Source organism: Anthonomus grandis, chromosome 17, assembly GCF_022605725.1.
Source record: "Anthonomus grandis grandis chromosome 17, icAntGran1.3, whole genome shotgun sequence".
NCBI classification, from domain to species: domain Eukaryota; kingdom Metazoa; phylum Arthropoda; class Insecta; order Coleoptera; family Curculionidae; genus Anthonomus; species Anthonomus grandis.
The window spans coordinates 19,073,502-19,094,175 of record NC_065562.1 but is presented as its reverse complement, the minus strand read 5'-3'; the positions used below and the strand labels follow the sequence as shown (position 1 = coordinate 19,094,175).

Sequence of the window (20,674 nt, the reverse complement as noted above, 5' to 3'; positions counted from 1 at the left end):
GGGGTTATTTTAATTGGGGTTATAAGTCTTTTCAGGCAGTTGAATTAGTTTCAAGTTTCGAAAAAAAAATTCCAGGTAGTTGAAATTGTTTTTCAGTAGTTTCAAGTTCCTGGAATAATTTTTCATTTTTTCCAGGCACTTGGGGTCATTTTTCAAGTTGTTTTAGGCAGTTGAAGCAATGGTTCAACGGTATCAAGTTCCTAGAATAATTTTTAATTTTTTCCAGGCACTTGGGGTCATTTTTCAAGTTTTCCAGGCAGTTGAAATTGTTTTTCATGAGTTTGAAGTTCCAGGAATAATTTTAAATTGTTTCCAGGATCTTGGGGTTGTTTTAATTAGGGTTATAAGTCTTTTCAGGCAGTTGACTTAGTTTCAAGTTTCGAAAAAAAAATTCCAGGTAGTTGAAATTGTTTTTCAGTAGTTTCAAGTTCCTGGAATAATTTTTCATTTTTTCCAGGCACTTGGAGTCATTTTTCAAGTTTTCCAGGCAGTTGAAATTGTTTTTCATGAGTTTCAAGTTCCAGGAATAATTTTAAATTTTTTCCAGGATCTTGGGGTTATTTTAATTGGGGTTATAAGTCTTTTCAGGCAGTTGAATTAGTTTCAAGTTTCGAAAAAAAAATTCCAGGTAGTTGAAATTGTTTTTCAGTAGTTTCAAGTTCCTGGAATAATTTTTCATTTTTTCCAGGCACTTGGGGTCATTTTTCAAGTTTTCCAGGTAGTTGAAATTGTTTTTCAGTAGTTTCAAGTTCCTGGAATAATTTTTATTTATTCCAGGCGATTGAAGTCATTTTTCAAGTTTTCCAGGCAGTTGAAATTGTTTTTCATGAGTTTCAAGTTCCAGGAATAATTTTAATTTTTTCCAGGATCTTGGGGTTATTTTAATTAGGGTTATAAGTCTTTTCAGGCAGTTGACTTAGTTTCAAGTTTCGAAAAAAAAATTCCAGGTAGTTGAAATTGTTTTTCAGTAGTTTCAAGTCCTTGGAATAATTTTTTATTTTTTCCAGGCACTTAAAGTCATTTTTCAAGTTTTCCAGGCAGTTGAAATTGTTTTTCATGAATTTTAAGTTCCTGGAATAATTTTTCATTTCTTCCAAGCACTTGAGGTCATTTTTCAAGTTTTCCAGGCAGTTGAAATTGTTTTTCATGTGTTTCAAGTTCCTGGATAAATTTTTTATTTTTTCCAGGCACCTGGAGTCATTTTTCAAGTTTTCCAGGCAGTTGAAATTGTTTTTCATGTGTTTCAAGTTCCTGGAATAATTTTTAATTTTTTCCAGGCACTTGGGGTCATTTTTCAAGTTGTTTCAGGCAGTTAAAGCAATGGTTCAAAAATATCAAGTTCCTGGAATAATTTTTAATTTTTTCCAGGCACTTCGAGTCATTTTTCAAGTTTTCCAGGCAGTTGAAATTGTTTTTCATGTGTTTCAAGTTCTTGGAATAATTTTTTATTTCTTTTAGGCACTTGGGGTCATTTTTCAAGTTTTCCAGGCAGTTAAAATTGTTTTTCATGTGTTTCAAGTTCCTGGAATAATTTTTGATTTCTTCCAGGTATGTATGTATCTTTTGAATCGTTTAACCGATTTCGAAAATTTTTTCAGTATCATCTTAAGTAAATTAACTGTGGCTCATTTTCATTGTTTTTCGGCTTTTTAAAGACTTTTGTATCTTCTATAAGCCGTTTTGCATTCCCCAAGATGGCCTCAATAAGAAGCAAAAAGAATTTTTCAAATATCTTTAAAACTAAGCGAGTTATACGAGATCAAAAAATAAATTACCCGGCTCCTTCGCCAATACCAAACTTAAAACCACTATATCTTTTAAACCGCTTTAGGGATTTCAAAAATTCTTTCAGCATCTTTTTTGAGAAAATGAACTGTGATTAGTTTTTATATTTTGTGGCTCTTTGACGATTTTTACATATGTGTTATATTATGCCTCCTATTAATCAGTTCACATTCCTTAAATCATTCTCTATCGGTAGCAAAAAGAATTTTCAAAATATCTCTAAAAATAAAGAAGTTATGAGAATTCAAAAAATTAATTACCCGGCTCCTTCACCAATACTAAACTTAAAACCACTGTAACTTCCGAACCACTCAACCGATTTCGAAAATTTTTTCAGCATCTTTTTAAGCGAATTAACCTTTATTCATTTTCATATGTTTCATTTATGACAGTTTATTAAAAGGAGTTTTGACATATCCCTTTTGACCATGGTGACAGTTGATAATTGAATTTTGGCTTTTGATAGCTGTCACTTACTCACGGACAACGATCGAGGACAGTTCGAGCAAGGTGAAGCCTGGATAAGTGCGTCATTATTTCCAGGTTTGGCCGCAGACAGTCCTTAAGGATATTAGGCGACATCCCTTCGGTGCGGGACACGGAAATTAAATCCTCCGAGTGATAAATAGTTAATTTCGGCAGCAGGGATGATGCCGACGCGAGGGGGGGTGCGATAAAATCAAAATCCGTCCGCACGCGTTAACGTTATGATTTATCGTTTATTCTGTCAAAACGCTCCCCCTCCCCCCCCCCCCTTGGGGGGTAAATCCAGCTCGAATCACCCCGTGTCTACTCCCTCTTAAACTCGATTGTTTCTATCGGGAATTTCTTACCTTCGATGGAACTCCAGCAAGGGATCCCCAGTGATATCGCTTAGGTCCACGGTACGACCCTTACGGTAAACTTCGGGGTGTTTTCGCATGCACAACCACCCCACATGAGCGAACCAGAACCCCCGGTTGGCGTTATGGGGGTCTGCGTCTGTCTCGCTGAACTTGTGGTGCACCCGATGGTCTCTAACCCATTCACGTAACGTATTCTGAAAGAGAAATTTTTTGTTAATTTTATTAAGTGATTATTCAAATTTCCCGCCTAAAGTTGACAGCTTCGCTTTCAATAGAGAGAAAGTGGTAGCGGTTAAGTTTGGTAATTGTCAAACTTTGAGGTATTTTTTCGGGTAGAAAAAGGGGGTTTTTCTAAGGGTTACGCACATATTCGGAAAGCTTGAAGAAGGAATTGTTTCTGGAAAAAATGATTGTTTTAAGTGGGTTTTCCAGTGAAATTCCTTGAAGGGATTAATATACTAATAGTTGATTTTGTTATAAAAGAAAAGGTAATATTGCACATTTTTTCAGGCAATTGAAGTGTTCCAGATTCCTGGAATAGATTTTCAATTTTTCCACACAGCTCCGGTAAAATTTTTCCTAATTTTCCAGGAAGTTCATGTTGGCTCCAAGTTTCTGGAATAATTTTTCATTTTTCCCAGGCATTTGAACTGTCTCAAGTACCTGGAATAATTATTCAACTCTTTCAGGCAATGGAGCTAATTTTTCCATTTTCCAGACAATTCATTCCAGAAGTTTGAGAACTTTTTTTTCTTTTTTCCAGGCAATGAAAGTTGGTTTTCAGGTGCCTGAAGTTCCTGTTTTTTTAAGCAATTGGGGTTGAAGTGGCTCAAATTCCCGGAATAATTTTTCTTTTATTCCAACCAATTGGGGTCATTATTCCCATTTTCCAGGTAGTTGATTCCAGACGTTTGGGGATCCTTTCTTCTTTCTTCCAGGCAGTTGAAGTGAATTTTTCAAGTGTTTCAAGCTCCTGGAATAATTATTCCATTTTTCCAGGCAATTGGGGTCATTTTTCCAAACAGTTGAAGCAGTTCAAGGTCTTCGAATAATTTTTCCAGGCAATTGAAGTTATTTTTCCGGGCACTTAAGGTTTTCCATGTTTTTCACATTTATTTCTAGCCTGTTTCACTTCGCTATTTCTCGTGTAGTTGAGTTCAGTTTTCAAGTCTTTCCAGGCAGTTGACGTGGTCTTTCAAGTGTCTCAAGTTCCTGAAATAATATTTTAATTCTTCCAGGTAATTGGAGTCATTATTCCAGGCACTTAAATAGGTTTTCTTATATGTTTTCTACATTTTTTTTCAGGCAGTTTCTGACAGAAATTTTCCTATTTTTGACTATTTTTCACGCAGTTGGGGGTCATTTTTCCAGTCTTTTCAGGCAGTTGAAGTGGTCTTTGAAGTGTCTCAAGTTCCTGGAATAATATTTCAATTTTTTCCAGGTAATTGGAATCATTTTTCCAGGCACTTAAACAGCTTTTTCCATATGTTTTCTACATTTTTTTTCAGCCAGTTTCTGACAGAAAATTTCTTATTTTTGACTATTTCTCACGCAGTTGGGGGTCATTTTTCCAGTCTTTCCAGGCAGTTGAAGTGGTCTTTTAAGTGTCTCAAGTTCCTGGAATAATATTTCAATTCTTCCAGGTAATTGGAGACATTATTCCAGGCACTTAAACAGGTTTTCCCATATGTTTTTTATATTTTTTTTCAGTCTGTTTCTGACAGAAAATTTCTTATTTTTGATCACTTCTCATGCAGTTGGGGGTCAGTTTTCAAGTCTTTCCAGGCAGTTGAAGTGGTCTTTCAAGCATCTCAAGTTCCTGGAATAATATTTCAATTTTTCTAAACAATTGTGGTGTTTTTTCCAGGCAGTTAAAGTGGTTCAAGCTTCCGGAATAATCGTTTAATTTTTTCCAGGTAATTGGGGTCACACATTCCATTCTCCAGGCAGTTGATTCCAGACAGTTGGGGATCTTTATTTATAACTCCTTGAATAATTATTCAATTCTTCCAGGCAATTGAAATAGTTCAAGCTCTTAAAATAATTTTTGTTTTCTTCCAGGCATTTGGGGTCATTTTTCCCCTTTTTAGATACCGGATTTTAGATACCGGTTCGGGGGTCCTTTTTTCTTTATTTCAGATAGTTGAAGTGGGTTTTCAGATGTCTCAAGTTCCTGGAATAATTTTTCTTTTCTTCCAGGCAATTGGGCCCATTATTCCAGGCAATTATAGTGATACAATTAAGTTATAGATGCCTGGAAAAATCACCCCAATTGTCTAGAAAAATTGATAAATTATTCCAGGAACTTGAGACACTTGAAAGACCACTTTAACTGCCTGGAAAGACTTGAAAACTGACCCCCAACTGCATGAGAAGTGATCAAAAATAAGAAATTTTCTGTCATAAATAGGCTGAAAGAAAATATGGAAAACCTGTTTAAGTGCCTGGAAAAATGACTCCAATTACCTGGAAAAAATTGAAATATTATTCCAGGAACTTGAGACACTTGAAAGACCCCTTCAACTGCCTGGAAAGACTTGAAAACTGACCCCCAACTGCATGAGAAGTAATCAAAAATAGGAAATTTTCTGTCAGAAACAGACTGAAAAAAAAATTTAGAAAACATATGGAAAACCCTGTTAAAGTGCCTGGAAAAATGACTCCAATTACCTGGAAGAATTGAAATATTATTCCAGGAACTTGAGACACTTGAAAGACTACTTCAACAGCCTGGAAAGACTTGAAACCTGACCCCCAACTGCATGAAAAATAATCAAAAATAAGAAATTTTCTGTCAGAAACAGGCTGAAAAAACATATGGATAAACTTGTTTAAGTACCTGGAAAAATGACTCCAATTAACTGGAAAAAATTGAAATATTATTCCAGGAACTTAAGACACTTGAAAGACCACTTCAACTGCCTGGAAAGACTTGAAAACTGACCCCTAACTGCATGAGAAATAATCAAATGTAAGAAATTTTCTGTCAGAAACAGACTGAAAAAACATATGGATAAACTTGTTTAAGTACCTGGAAAAATGACTCCAATTACCTGGAAAAAATTGAAATATTATTCCAGGAACTTGAGACACTTGAAAGACCACTTCAACTGCCTGGAAAGACTTGAAAACTGACCCCTAACTGCATGAGAAATAATCAAATGTAAGAAATTTTCTGTCAGAAACAGGCTGAAAAAACATATGGATAAACTTGTTTAAAAACCTGGAAAAGTGACTCCAATTACCTGGAAAAAATTGAAATATTATTCCAGGAACTTAAGACACTTGAAAGACCCCTTCAAGTGCCTGGAAAGACTTGAAAACTGACCCCTAACTGCATGAGAAATAATCAAATGTAAGAAATTTTCTGTCAGAAACAGGCTGAAAAAACATATGGATAAACTTGTTTAAGTACCTGGAAAAATGACTCCAATTACCTGGATAAAATTTAAACATTATTCCAGGAACTTGAGACACTTGAAAGACCCCTTCAACTGCCTGAAAAGACTTGAAAACTGACCCCCAACTGCATGAGATGTGATCAAAAATAAGACATTTTCTGTCAGAAACAGGCTAAAAAAAATATAGAAAACATATGAAAAAACCTGTTTAAGTGCCTGGAAAAATGACTCCAATTACCTGGAAGAATCGAAATATTATTCCAGGAACTTGAGACACTTGAAAGACCACTTCAACTGCCTGGAAAGACTTCAAAACTGACCCCCAACTGCATGAGAAGTGATCTCTATTTCATATTTTTTTTCAGTCTGTTTCTGACAGGAAATTTCTTATTTTTGATCACATCTCATGCAGTTGGGGGGTCAGTTTTCAAGTCTTTCCAGGCAGTTGAAGTGTCTCAAGTTCCTGGAATAATTTTTCAATTTTTCTAAGCAATTGGGTTCACTTTTCCAGACCCTGGAATAACTTCAAGTCTAATTAAACATGGTCCATTTATCACTCCACTTGACACACAAGAGAAATGACTTCAGTTGCCTGGAAAGGTGAAAAAATTAACCTGAACTGCCTGGAAAAATCGATCCAATCCCAAAAAAGATGAATTAAGGGTGAAATTCCTAAAAAAAAAAAACAAACCCCAACCCCGTTCTTACCTGTCCAGCCACAGAATAGCATGCCAACAAGATCAACTTCAGCGGCAATTTGGCCTTAAAACACTTATGGGTCCAGTACCTATGGGCCCCGGCGGTGACCCCAAAACCTCCGATACCCCCCACTACCAGCCCTAAAAAAAAACAATTGATACACTTAATGAAGTAAGCAACTTACCCCATGACTTACCCCAAAGAATCTCCGGAATTTTCCGAGGATAGTCGAACTTAAAACAGAAATAGAGCGAGATCAAATGCAACAGGGCTATGCCGATGATGTTTCCATAATACAATGGGGTCTCGAACTCTAACCCCATAAGGGTCTTGTATTTCTTAATAGGGTTTGATTGGGGTCCTTCTTCTTCTTCTTCTTCGTCTTTTTTATTAGGAGGGATGTTTACGTATGGACTTTTACCGAGTCTGTCCTCTTGGGGCGCCATCTTATGCTAAAATGAATAGACTGATTTAAAAATGATTTAATGGGGTAAAAATTGCATCGTTAGTAGATTTTGATGCGTGTTTTAAATGTAAGCAAATATTCGCATTACAGGGTGAAGGTCAGTGGGTCGAGTTTGTTTTGCTTTTGATGGGTGTGTTGTAAGATTGTCAACAAACGTTTTTTCTTTTTAAGTGGAATTTTGTTTAATGTTTAGGCCTTCTTTGACCCCATTTTTGAACCCCCGTTGAACCCTTATCAAGAGCATTTTTAAGACCCCATTGAACTTCTGTTAAGCCCATTTTTGGAGCCTCTTTTATTCAGGTGATTATTGAACCCTTTTGACCCTATTAAATCCATTTTTTTAACCCCATTGAACTTCTTTTTGGGACGTTTTTGAACCTCCCTTGACCCCATTTTTGAACCCTTTGAAGCATTTATAAGGGACGAAAACAATCAAAAAAATTGGATAAACAATGGCCTAAAAATGTGGAAATAGAGTAGAAACATGAATTTTTCTTTTTCATTTTCTTCAATGAATTTTTCACTTTTTTGAAAAATCGGTTTGACTATCTAAGGGCGTGACCCTAATTTCTGGAAAATGGGAAAAAATGACCCCTAAAATAAAGAAAAAAATTATTCCAGGAGCTTGAGACACTTAAGAAAAAAATAACACCTGGATTGAAGGTTGAAAACTGGGGTGACTATGGGCTAAATAACTAAATAAGTGCCTGGAAACGTGACCCCAGCTGCCTGGAAAAATTGAAAAAATATTCCAGGAAATTGAAACGCTTGTAAAGTTACGTCAACTGACTGGAAAAATGACCCCAATTGCATGAAAAATAGTCAAAAGCTACAGCAACTCTTCCGCAGCAGGTCGTAAAGAAAACATGAAAAGCCACGTTAATTGCCTGGAAAAATAACCCCAATTGTCTGGAAAAAATTAAAATATTATTCCAGGAACTTAACACACTTGAAAGACCACTTCAACTGCCTGGAAAAACTTGAAACGTATACCAACAACTCTGTTCAAAAAAAAAGATCAAAGACACAAGAAAGGCCTCTATAGGTGCCTGGAAACATGACTCCAATTGTCTGGAAAAATTGAAATACTATCCCAGGAACTTTAGACACTTAATAGACCACTCAACTGCCTGGAAAAACTTGAAAACTGACCCCAAACTGCATCAGGAATAGCAAAAAATACCAGCAACTCTGTTCAAAAAAAAAAGACCAAAGACACGAGAAAAGCCACTATAAGTGCCTGGAAACATGACCCCAAGTGCCTGAAAAAATTAAAATATTATTCCAGGAACTTGAGGAATTCAAAAGACTACTTCAACTGTCTGGAAAAACTGGAAAACTCACTCTCAACTACATCAGGAATAGCAAAAAATACCAGTAACTCTGTTAAAAAAAAAAAGACCAAAGATACAAGAAAAGCCACTATAAGTGCCTGGAAACATGACCCCAAGTGCCTGAAAAAATTAAAATATTATTCCAGGAACTTGAGGAATTCAAAAGACTACTTCAACTGTCTGGAAAAACTGGAAAACTCACTCTCAACTGCATCAGGAATAGCAACAAATAACAGTAAATTTGTTCAAAAAAAAAAAGACCAAAGACACAAGAAAAGTCACTATAAGTGCCTGGAAACATGACTCCAATTGCCTGGAAAAATTGAAATACTATTCCAGGAACTTGAGACACTTGAAAAACTACTTCGACAGTCTGGAAAAACTTGAAAACTGACCCCCAACTGCATCAGGAATAGCAACAAATAACAGTAAATTTGTTCAAAAAAAAAAGACGAAAGACACAAGAAAAGCCGCTATAAGTACCTGGAAAAGTGACCCCAATTGCCTGGAAAACTTGAAATAATATTCCAGGAACTTGAGACACATGGAAAAAAAAATTAAACTACCTGGAAAAACTTGAAAACTGACCCCAAACTGCATCAGGAATAGTAAAATTACTATTAACTCTGCTCAAAAAAAAAAGATCAAAGACACTAGAAAAGCCACTTTTAATGCCTGGAAACATGACCCCAAGTGCCTGGAAAATTCCAAAAATTATACTTGGAATAAATAAAAAAATGTTTTTCCGGGAGCTTAAGAAAATATTTGCAATGCCTGGAAAATTTGGAAAAATGATCTCATTTGCCTGGAAAATGGCTAATATGAATTCTGGAATAAATGAAAAATTTATTCCAGGAAGTTGAGACACTTAAAAAAATTACCCCAACTGCCTGGAAAATGCCAAGAATTACTCTTGGAATAAATAAAAAATGTTTTTCCAGGAGCTTGAAACGCTTGAGAATTTATCCCAATTGCCTGGAAAAATTTTAAAAATTACTTCGAATGCCTGAAAAAGTATCAAAAATGATCCTCAGAATAAGTTTTAAAAAATATTCCAGGGGCCTATGGAAATATTTGCAATGCCTGGAAAATTTGAAAAAATGATCTCGATTGCCTGGAAATTGCTAAATATGGGTTCTGGAGTAAATGGAAAAATTATTCCAGGAACTTGAGACACTTGAAAAAATTACCCTAACTGCCTGGAAAATTCCAAAAGTTATTCCTGGAATAAATAAAAAATGTTTTTCCAGGAGCTTAAGAAAATATTTGCAATGGCTGGAAAATTTGGAAAAATGATCTTAATTGCCTGGAAAATGCTAAATATGGGTTTTGAAATAAATGAAAAAATTATTCCAGGAAGTTGAGGCACTTGAAAAAATTCCTTAACTGTCTGGAAAATAACAAAAATTAAAAAATTATTCCAAGAGCTAAAGAAAATATTAGGAAGGCCTGGAAAATTTGGAAAAATAAGCAGAATTTCCTGAAAAATGCAGAAAATTATCCCTAGAATAAATAAAAAAATTACTTATTCCAGGAATTGGGACACTTCCGAACTTACCCTAATTCCTTGGAAAAATCACTTCAACTTCCTGGAAAATGACAAAACTGACTCCTGGAATAAATGGGAAAATTATTCCAGGAGTTTAAAACAGTTTAAAAATTATTCCAAGATCCTTAGAAATATATTTGAAATGCCTCAACTGTTCACTTTCCAGGCATTTCAAATATGTTTCTGAAGCTCTTGGAATAATTTTTTAACTGTTTTATACTCCTGGAATAATTTTTCCATTTATTCCAGAGGTCACTTTTGTCATTTTCCAGGAAGTTGAAGTCATTTTTCCAAGGAATTAGTGTAAGTTCTGAAGTGTCCCAATTCCCGGAATAAATAATTTTTTTAATTTATACTAGGGATAATTTTCTGCATTTAAGAAAATTCTGTTTATTTTTTCCAAATTTTCCAGGCCTTCCTAATATTTTCTTAAGCTCTTGGAATAATTGTTTAATTATTCCAGGAATAATTTTTGTTATTTTCCAGACTGTTAAGGTAATTTTTTCAAGTGTCTCAACTTCCTGGAATAATTTTTCCATTTGTCTCAGAATCCATATTTAGCATTTTCCAGGCAATTGAGATCATTTTTCCAAATTTTCCAGACATTGAAAATATTTTCTTAAGCTCCGGGAATAATTTTTTAAATTTATTCCAACGGCTATATTCCAAATTTTCTAGACAGTTGAATAGGGTTTTTTTAGTCGGTTTCAAGCTTGTGGAATAATTTTTCATTTTTTTCCAGACTGAGAACTTCCTGGAAAATGGCAAAAATGACTTATGGAATAAATGGAAAAATTATTCCAGGAGTTTAAAACAGTTAAAAAATTATTCCAAGAGCTCTTGAAATATATTTGAAATGCCTTAACTGTTCAATTTCCAGGCATTTCAAATATATTTTTAAAGCTCTTGGAATAATTTTTCAACTGTTTCAAACTCCTGGAATAATTTCTCCATTTATTCCACAAATCATTTTTGCCATTTTCCAGGAAGTTCTCAGTCTGGAATAAAATAAAAAATTATTCCAGAAGTTTGAAACCGACTAAAAAAACCCTATTTAACTGCCTAGAAAAATTGGCATATAGCCCTTGGAATAAATTTTAAAACTTATTTCAGGAGCTTAAGAAAATACTTGCAATGTCTGGAAAATTTGGAAAAATGTTCTTAATTGCCTGGAAAATGCTAAATATGGATTCTGGAACAAATGGAAAAATTATTCCAGGAAGTTGAGACACTTGAGAAAATTATCCTAACTACCTGGAAAATTTTAAAAAAGTACTTCACATGACTGAAAAGTATCAAAAATGACTCTTGGAATAAATGAAAAATTATTCCAGGAGTTTGAAACACTTGAGAATTTACCCCAACTGCCTGGAAAGTGCTAAATATAGCTCCTGGAATAAATAAAAAAATTATTCCAGGAAGTTGAGACACTTGAAAAAATTATACCAACTGCCTGGAAAATTCCAAAAATTACTTCACATCCCTGAAAAGTATCAAAAATGACCTTTGGAATAAATAATAAATTATTCCAAGAGCTAAAGAAAATATTAGGAAGGCCTGGAAAATTTGGAAAAATAAACAGAATTTCCTGAAAAATGCAGAAAATTATTCTCAGAATAAATAAAAAAATTATTTATTCCAGGAATGTTTCAGAATTTACCATAATTCCTTGGAAAAATGACTTCAACTTCTTCTGGAAAATGGCAAAAGTGACTCGTGGAATAAATGGAAAAATTATTCTAGGATTCCTGGAATAAATAATTTTTTTTATTTATTATAGGGATAATTTTCCGCATTTTTCAGGAAATTCTGTTTATTTTTTCCAAATTTTCCAGACCTCCCTAATATTTTCTTAAGCTCTTGGAATAATTGTTTAATTATTCCAGGAATAATTTTTGTTATTTTCCAGACTGTTGGGGTAATTTTTTCAAGTGTCTCAACTTCCTGGAATAATTTTTCAACTCTTTCAAACTTCTGGAATAATTTCACTATTTATTCTACGCGTCAATTTTGCCATTTTCCAGGAATTTCTCAGTCTGGAAAAAAATGAAAAATTATTCCAGAATCTTAAAACCAACCAAAAAAACCCCTATTCAACTGCCTAGAAAATGACTCCTGGAATTAATTTAAAAAAAAATATTATTCCAGGAACTTGAATGATCCCAACTGCCTGGAAAATCGAAAAATTGACCCCCGAAATAAATGAGGAAATTATTCCAGAAGTTTGACACACGTGAGAAATTTATTCAATTACCTGGAAAATTGTCAAAATTACGCTGTAACTGAATGGAAAATTTTTCCATCAATTTAGGACATATTAAAAACTCCTTTAAACATCTGGAAAAACTAAAAAATTAACCCCAACTCAGCAAAATTCATCCCTTATAACACTGGTCAATGTTTATAGCTAAAAAAACTGAATAAAATATTAATTGAGACCCTTAAGGTCCCTTAGGGCTTGATTAGCTTCAACCCCAAAGCCCCAATTAATTATTCATCCCTTCATAAAACTCAAGAACACCCTTTTTTTAGTTTTTTTTTAGCCATTAAAACTTAACTAAGAAACCTTATAAGTGCCACATGTAGGCTCCCACAGACCCAATTACACCTTAATCCGATAGGGTAATTAATTTCGAATTAATTAAAAACCCCAAGGGACTTTTTCTCCATTAATAATATTAGTGATAAGCAACATGTTGACAAACCAACACCTCCTGCTCACCATGGGTCTCATGATGACGTTAAGGGATCACGGTGACGTCACAGGTTTATCACACCCGATCCAGTACGACCATAACGAACCGGAAAAGTCGTTCAACTGTTCTACGAAATTTTCCAACGAGATTTTCCAACTGATCCTCGATTATGCCTTGTGGAGGAACGTCGTTCGGTTGTACGTCATCGACCAAGAAATCGGGTCAGGTAATAATGTTTTTCAATCAATTATTATTAGACCCAGTAAGTAGTACCCGTTTGTTACAACAACAATTTTTTTGTTTGATTTATCAATTATGCGACGGTTAGTGTTATTTAATTTAGATGTTGACTTATATGGGGGGCTGAAGGTCGACGTTTGGAGTACAGGGTGGTGATAGTTATAGTGATAAAATGGTTATCACAGTGGCTGGTGATTTTAGAGGTCAAGATGCTGAGAGTTTATTTATCACAGCAGCGATTTCAAATTGCCTGGAAATTGAACAGTCGAGGCATTTCAAAAGCTCTTGGAATATTTTTTCAACTGTTTCAAACTCCTGAAATAATTTCTCCATTTATTCCAATAATTCATATAATAGGGTTTTTTTGGTCGGTTTCAAGTTTCTGGAATAATTTTTCATTTTTTTTCAGACTGAGAATTTTCTGGAAAATGACAAAAGTAACTCGTGGAATAATTAGAAAAATTATTCCAGGAGCTTGAAAAAGTTGAAAAATTATTCCAAGAGCTTTTGAAATGCCTCGACTGTTCAATTTCCAGGCAATTTGAAATAAATTTCTAAAGATTTTGGAATAACTTTTCAACTGTTTCAAACTCCTGGAATAATTTGTCCATTTATTCCACAAGTCACTTATTCCAGGAGCTTAAGAAAATATTTGCAATGCCTGGAAAATTTCGAAAAATGATCTCAATTGCCTGGAAAATGCTAAATATGAATTCTGGAATAAATAAAAAAAATATTCCAGGAAGTTGAGACACTTGAAAAAATTACCCCAACTGTCTGGAAAATGACAAAAATTATTCCTGGAAGAAATAAAAGATTATGTCAAGAGTTTAAGAAAATATCAGGAAATCCTGGAAAATTTGGAAAAACTAAACAGAATTTGCTGAAAAATGCAGAAAAGTATTCCTAGAATAAATAAAAAAATTACTTATTCCAGGAATTGGAACACTTCAGAACTTACCCAAATTCCTTGGAAAAATCACTTCAACTTCCTGGAAAATGACAAAAGTGACCTCTGGAATAAATGGAAAAATTATTCCAGAAGTTTGAAAAAGTTGAAAAATTATTCCAAGATCATTAGAAATATATTTGAAATACCTCAACTGTTCAATTTCAAGGCATTTCAAATAAATTTCTAAAGATTTTGGAATAACTTTTCAACTCTTTCAAACTCCTGGAATAATTTTTTCATTTATACCACGAGTCATTTTTGCCATTTTCCAGGAAGTTCTCAGTCTGGAAAAAAATAAAAAATTATTCCAGAAGCTTGAAACCGACCAAAAAAACCCTATTCAACTGCCTAGAAAATTTGGAATATAGCCCTTGGAATAAATTTAAAAAATTATTCCAGGAGCTTAAGAAAATATTTGCAATGCCTGGAAAATTTCGAAAAATGATCTCAATTGCCTGGAAAATGCTAAATATGAATTCTGGAATGAATAAAAAAATTATTCCAGGAAGTTGAGACGCTTGAAAAAATTACTCCAACTGTCTGGAAAATGACAAAAATTATTCCTGGAATAAATAAAACATTATTTCAAGAACTTAAGAAAATATCAGGGAGTCCTGGAAAATTTGGAAAAACTAAACAGAATTTCTTGAAAAATGCAGAAAAGTTTTCCTAGAATAAATAAAAAAATTACTTATTCCAGGAATTGGGACACTTCAGAACTTACCCAAATTCCTTGGAAAAATCACTTCAACTTCCTGGAAAATGACAAAAGTGACCTCTGGAATAAATGGAAAAATTATTCCAGAAGTTTGAAAAAGTTGAAAAATTATTCCAAGATCATTAGAAATATATTTGAAATACCTCAACTGTTCAATTTCAAGGCATTTCAAATAAATTTCTAAAGATTTTGGAATAACTTTTCAACTCTTTCAAACTCCTGGAATAATTTTTTCATTTATACCACGAGTCATTTTTGCCATTTTCCAGGAAGTTCTCAGTCTGGAAAAAAATAAAAAATTATTCCAGAAGCTTGAAACCGACCAAAAAAACCCTATTCAACTGCCTAGAAAATTTGGAATATAGCCCTTGGAATAAATTTAAAAAATTATTCCAGGAGCTTAAGAAAATATTTGCAATGCCTGGAAAATTTCGAAAAATGATCTCAATTGCCTGGAAAATGCTAAATATGAATTCTGGAATGAATAAAAAAATTATTCCAGGAAGTTGAGACGCTTGAAAAAATTACTCCAACTGTCTGGAAAATGACAAAAATTATTCCTGGAATAAATAAAACATTATTTCAAGAACTTAAGAAAATATCAGGGAGTCCTGGAAAATTTGGAAAAACTAAACAGAATTTCTTGAAAAATGCAGAAAAGTTTTCCTAGAATAAATAAAAAAATTACTTATTCCAGGAATTGGGACACTTCAGAACTTACCCAAATTCCTTGGAAAAATCACTTCAACTTCCTGGAAAATGACAAAAGTGACCTCTGGAATAAATGGAAAAATTATTCCAGAAGTTTGAAAAAGTTGAAAAATTATTCCAAGATCCTTAGAAATATATTTGAAATACCTCAACTGTTCAATTTCAAGGCATTTCAAATAAATTTCTAAAGATTTTGGAATAACTTTTCAACTCTTTCAAACTCCTGGAATAATTTTTTCATTTATACCACGAGTCATTTTTGCCATTTTCCAGGAAGTTCTCAGTCTGGAAAAAAATAAAAAATTATTCCAGAAGCTTGAAACCGACCAAAAAAACCCTATTCAACTGCCTAGAAAATTTGGAATATAGCCCTTGGAATAAATTTAAAAAATTATTCCAGGAGCTTAAGAAAATATTTGCAATGCCTGGAAAATTTCGAAAAATGATCTCAATTGCCTGGAAAATGCTAAATATGAATTCTGGAATGAATAAAAAAATTATTCCAGGAAGTTGAGACGCTTGAAAAAATTACTCCAACTGTCTGGAAAATGACAAAAATTATTCCTGGAATAAATAAAACATTATTTCAAGAACTTAAGAAAATATCAGGGAGTCCTGGAAAATTTGGAAAAACTAAACAGAATTTCTTGAAAAATGCAGAAAAGTTTTCCTAGAATAAATAAAAAAATTACTTATTCCAGGAATTGGGACACTTCAGAACTTACCCAAATTCCTTGGAAAAATCACTTCAACTTCCTGGAAAATGACAAAAGTGACCTCTGGAATAAATGGAAAAATTATTCCAGAAGTTTGAAAAAGTTGAAAAATTATTCCAAGATCCTTAGAAATATATTTGAAATACCTCAACTGTTCAATTTCAAGGCATTTCAAATAAATTTCTAAAGATTTTGGAATAACTTTTCAACTCTTTCAAACTCCTGGAATAATTTTTTCATTTATACCACGAGTCATTTTTGCCATTTTCCAGGAAGTTCTCAGTCTGGAAAAAAATAAAAAATTATTCCAGAAGCTTGAAACCGACCAAAAAAACCCTATTCAACTGCCTAGAAAATTTGGAATATAGCCCTTGGAATAAATTTAAAAAATTATTCCAGGAGCTTAAGAAAATATTTGCAATGCCTGGAAAATTTCGAAAAATGATCTCAATTGCCTGGAAAATGCTAAATATGAATTCTGGAATGAATAAAAAAATTATTCCAGGAAGTTGAGACGCTTGAAAAAATTACTCCAACTGTCTGGAAAATGACAAAAATTATTCCTGGAATAAATAAAACATTATTTCAAGAACTTAAGAAAATATCAGGGAGTCCTGGAAAATTTGGAAAAACTAAACAGAATTTCCTGAAAAATGCAGAAAAGTTTTCCTAGAATAAATAAAAAAATTACTTATTCCAGGAATTGGGACACTTCAGAACTTACCCACATTCCTTGGAAAAATCACTTCAACTTCCTGGAAAATGACAAAAGTGACCTCTGGAATAAATAGAAAAATCATTCCAGGAGTTTGAAAAAGTTGAAAAATTATTCCAAGATCATTAGAAATATAAAATAAATTTGAAATGCCTGGAAATTGAACAGTTCAGGCATTTCAAATATATTTCAAAAGCTCTTGGAATAATTTTTCAACTGTTTCAAACTTCTGGAATAATTTTTCCATTTATTCCACGTGTTCTGAAGTGTCCCAATTCCTGGAATTAATAGTTATTTTTATTTATTATAGGGATGGTCCAAAATAATATTCATTTTTTATCACAGCAGGAGTCCTTAAAACAACAGAAAAACTCTCTACTATTAGGTCAAGATACTGAGAGTTTATTTATCACAGCAGTAATTTTGAAGTAATTTTTTTTCACTTTTATTAGCTTTAAATGATGATTATTTAATTACCACAGTAATGGTTTTCAAGCCCAGGATAAAGATAACAATTTGCTTATCACAGCAGTGATTTTCAAAGAATTTTAAAATAAGAAAAAAAAATGTTTTATAAAATAGTTCAGAGTACTCATAATCAATTTATCACAGTAGTAATTTCCGAGGAAAATTATAATTTGTTTATCACAGCTGAGATTCTTAGATCAGAAAAAAATATTCACTACTATTAGCTCAAGATAATAATAATCTATTTAATCGTAATAGTGATTTAAGGGCTCAAGATACTGACAGTATTTATCACAGCAGTGATTTTTAAAGCAAATTTTTTTCTTTTTTATTAGCCTTAAATAATTTTTATTTATTTATCACAGTAATGGTTTTTAAGCCCAGGATAATGATAATAATTTGCTTATCACAGCAGTGATTTTCAGGGGATTTACAAATAAGGAAAAATATTGTTTTATAGAATAGTTCAGAGTATTGTTAACTAATTTATCACAGTAGTGATTTTCTATGATAATAATAATTTGTTTATCACAGCAGGGATCCTTAGATCAAAAAAAATTTGTCACAAATATTAGCTTAAGATAATAATAATTTATTTAATCATAACAATGATTTTGAAGTAATTTGTTTTTACTTTTAGTAGTTTTAAATGATGTATATTTATTTATCACAGTAATGGTTTTCAAATTCAGGAGAATATTAATTTGTTTATCACAGCAGGGATTGATAAATCAAAAGAAAATGTCACTACTATTAACTTAAGATACTGAGAGTTTATTTATCACAGCAGTGATTTTGAAGAATTTTTTTAAACTTTTATAAACTTTAAATACTGATTATTTATTTATCACCGTAATGGTTTTCAAGCCCAGAATAGTGATAGTTTGCTTATTACAGTAGTGATTTCCGAGGAAAATAATAAATTGTTTATCACAGCAGAGATCGTTAAATAATTAAAAAAATTATCACTACTATTAGCTCAAGATAATAATAATCTATTTAATCATAATAGTGATTTAAAGGCTCAAGATACTGAGAGTATTTATCACAGCAGTGATTTTGAAGCAATTTTTTTCACTTTTATAAGCTTTAAATATTTTCTATTTATTTATCACAGTAATGGTTTTCGAGCCCTGCATAATGATAATAATTTGCTTATCACAGTAGTGATTTCTGAGGAAAATATTAATTTGTTTATCACAGCAGGTATCCTTAGATCACGGCAGTGATTTTCAAAGGAATTGAAAATAAATAAAAAATTGTTTTATAAAATAATTCAGAGAATTGATAATTTATTTATCACAGTAGTGATTTCCGAGGATAATAATAATTTGTTTATCACAGCAGAAATCCATAAATCAAAAGAAAATGTCACTACTATTAGCTCAAGATAATAAAACTTTATTTAATCATAACATTGACTTAAAGGTTCAAGATACTGAGAGCTTATTTATCACAGCAGTGATTTTTTAGTTTTTTCTCTTCACTTTTTATTAGCTTTAAATGATGATTATTTTTTCATCACAGTGATGGTTTTCGAGCCCTGGATAATGATAGTTTTCTTATCACAGCAATGATTTTTAAAGAATTTGAAAATAAGAAAAAAAATTGTTTTATAAGATAATTCAGAGTATTGATAATCAATTTATCACAGTAGTGATTTCCGAGGAAAATAATAATTTGTTTATCACAGCTGAGATTCTTAGATCAGAAAAAAAATTATCACTACCATTAGCTCAAGATAATAATAATTTATTTAATCATAACAGTGATTTAAAGGCTCAAGTTACTGAAAGTTTGTTTATCACAGCAGTGATTTTAAAGTAATTTGTTTTTATTTTTAGTAGCTCTTAATGATGTATATTTATTTATCACAGTAATGGTTTTCAAGTTCAAGATAATATTAATTACCTTATCACGGTAGTGATTTTCAAGGGAATTGAAAAAAAAAATGTTTTATAAAATAGTTCAGAGTGTTGATAATTAATTTATCACAGTAGTGATTTCCGAGGATAATAATAATTTGTTTATCACAGCGGGGATCCATAAATCAAATAAAATGTCACTACTATTAGCTCAAGATACTGAGAGTTTATTTATCACAGCAGTGATTTTAAAGTAATTTGTTTTTATTTTTATTAGCTTTAAATAATGATTATTTATTTATCACAGTAATGGTTTTTAAGTCCAGGATAATATTAATTTGTTTATCACAGCAGGGATCCTTAGATCAAAAAAAATTGTCACTCTTTTTAACTCAACATCAAGTGAATTTATTTTATCACAGTAATGATTTTAAAGCCCTACATAACGATAATTTGTTTATCACAGCAGTGATTTTGAATGATTTTAAGATCAATATTTTTCATCCAACTAATAAGTTTAATATTATGATAAATTATTTATCACAGTAGCGGTTATGAAGGATTGTGAGATAATTAAAAAAAATGTTTTATTTTATTTTTATGCTCAAAATATTAAGAATTTATTTATCACAGAAGTGATTTAACAAAATTTGAGCCCAACTAATTTTTTTTCTTTTTCTCTATTTCTTTTTGTCTCTCTCTCTCTCTCTCTCTATCTCTCGTATAATCTCAGAATAAAGATAATGTATTTCTTTATCACAGCAGTGATTTTAAAAAGTTTTCATCACAACTTATTTGTTTTCTTTATCCCTCTTTCTCTGTCCCTCTATCTCTGTCTCTTGCAAAAACAAAACATAAAGATAATATGTTTATCACGACAGCGATTTTGAAGTTCTAAGATAGTGATAATTTTTTTTTATCACAGCAATGATTTGAAAACATTTTGAGATCTTTTTTTTGTATTACTTTTATTAATCAAGATACTGATCATTTATTTAATTTATCACGATAGTGATTTTCAAGCCCAAGATAATGATTAATTATTTATCACAGCAATGATATGAAGGCATAAAAAAATAATCATATGTTTATCACAATAATGATTTTGAAATACTTTGTGTTCAACTAATTTTTTCTTTCTCTCTCTCTCTCTCTCTCTCTCTCTCTCGTATGAGCTCAGAATAAGCATATCGCGTTTATCACATTACTGTTAGCACACTTGTTAGCTCAAGATATTGATATAATTTATTTATCACAGTAGTGATTTTGAAGCCCAGGATAGTGATACTTCTAGCCCAACTAAATTTTTGTTCTTTCTCTCTCTCTCTCTCTCTCTCTCTCCCCCATATGAACTCGAGTAAGGATTTTTTGTTTTTCAAAAATGTCTCTCTTTTTTTTTCTCTTTCTCTTTCTCTCTCTCTCTTTGTTTATCACAGCAATGATTTTTAAGTAATTTATTGTAAGTAAAAACAGAGTGTGATATTTACCGTGAATGTATATCTCAATTACCTGGA

General features: G+C 32.2%; 1 protein-coding gene across 2 annotated transcripts in view; it reads right to left on the bottom strand.

Moving 5' to 3' along the window:
- The window catches only part of LOC126746367 (acyl-CoA Delta-9 desaturase-like), a 36,445-nt gene that overhangs the window by 7,604 nt on the left and 8,167 nt on the right, over positions 1-20,674 (bottom strand). The window contains exons 1-4 of one of the 2 annotated variants that reach the window (XM_050454592.1): positions 12,802-12,947; positions 6,927-7,182; positions 6,740-6,870; positions 2,619-2,824 (exon numbers count right to left, since the gene is read on the bottom strand). In XM_050454592.1, coding sequence (XP_050310549.1) covers positions 2,619-2,824; positions 6,740-6,870; positions 6,927-7,182; positions 12,802-12,813 — 605 coding nt within the window. In that variant the 5' untranslated portion in view covers positions 12,814-12,947. Of the gene's footprint in view, positions 1-2,618; positions 2,825-6,739; positions 6,871-6,926; positions 7,183-12,801; positions 12,948-20,674 lie in introns of those variants that run through there. The other variant, XM_050454593.1, reaches the window with a different exon arrangement.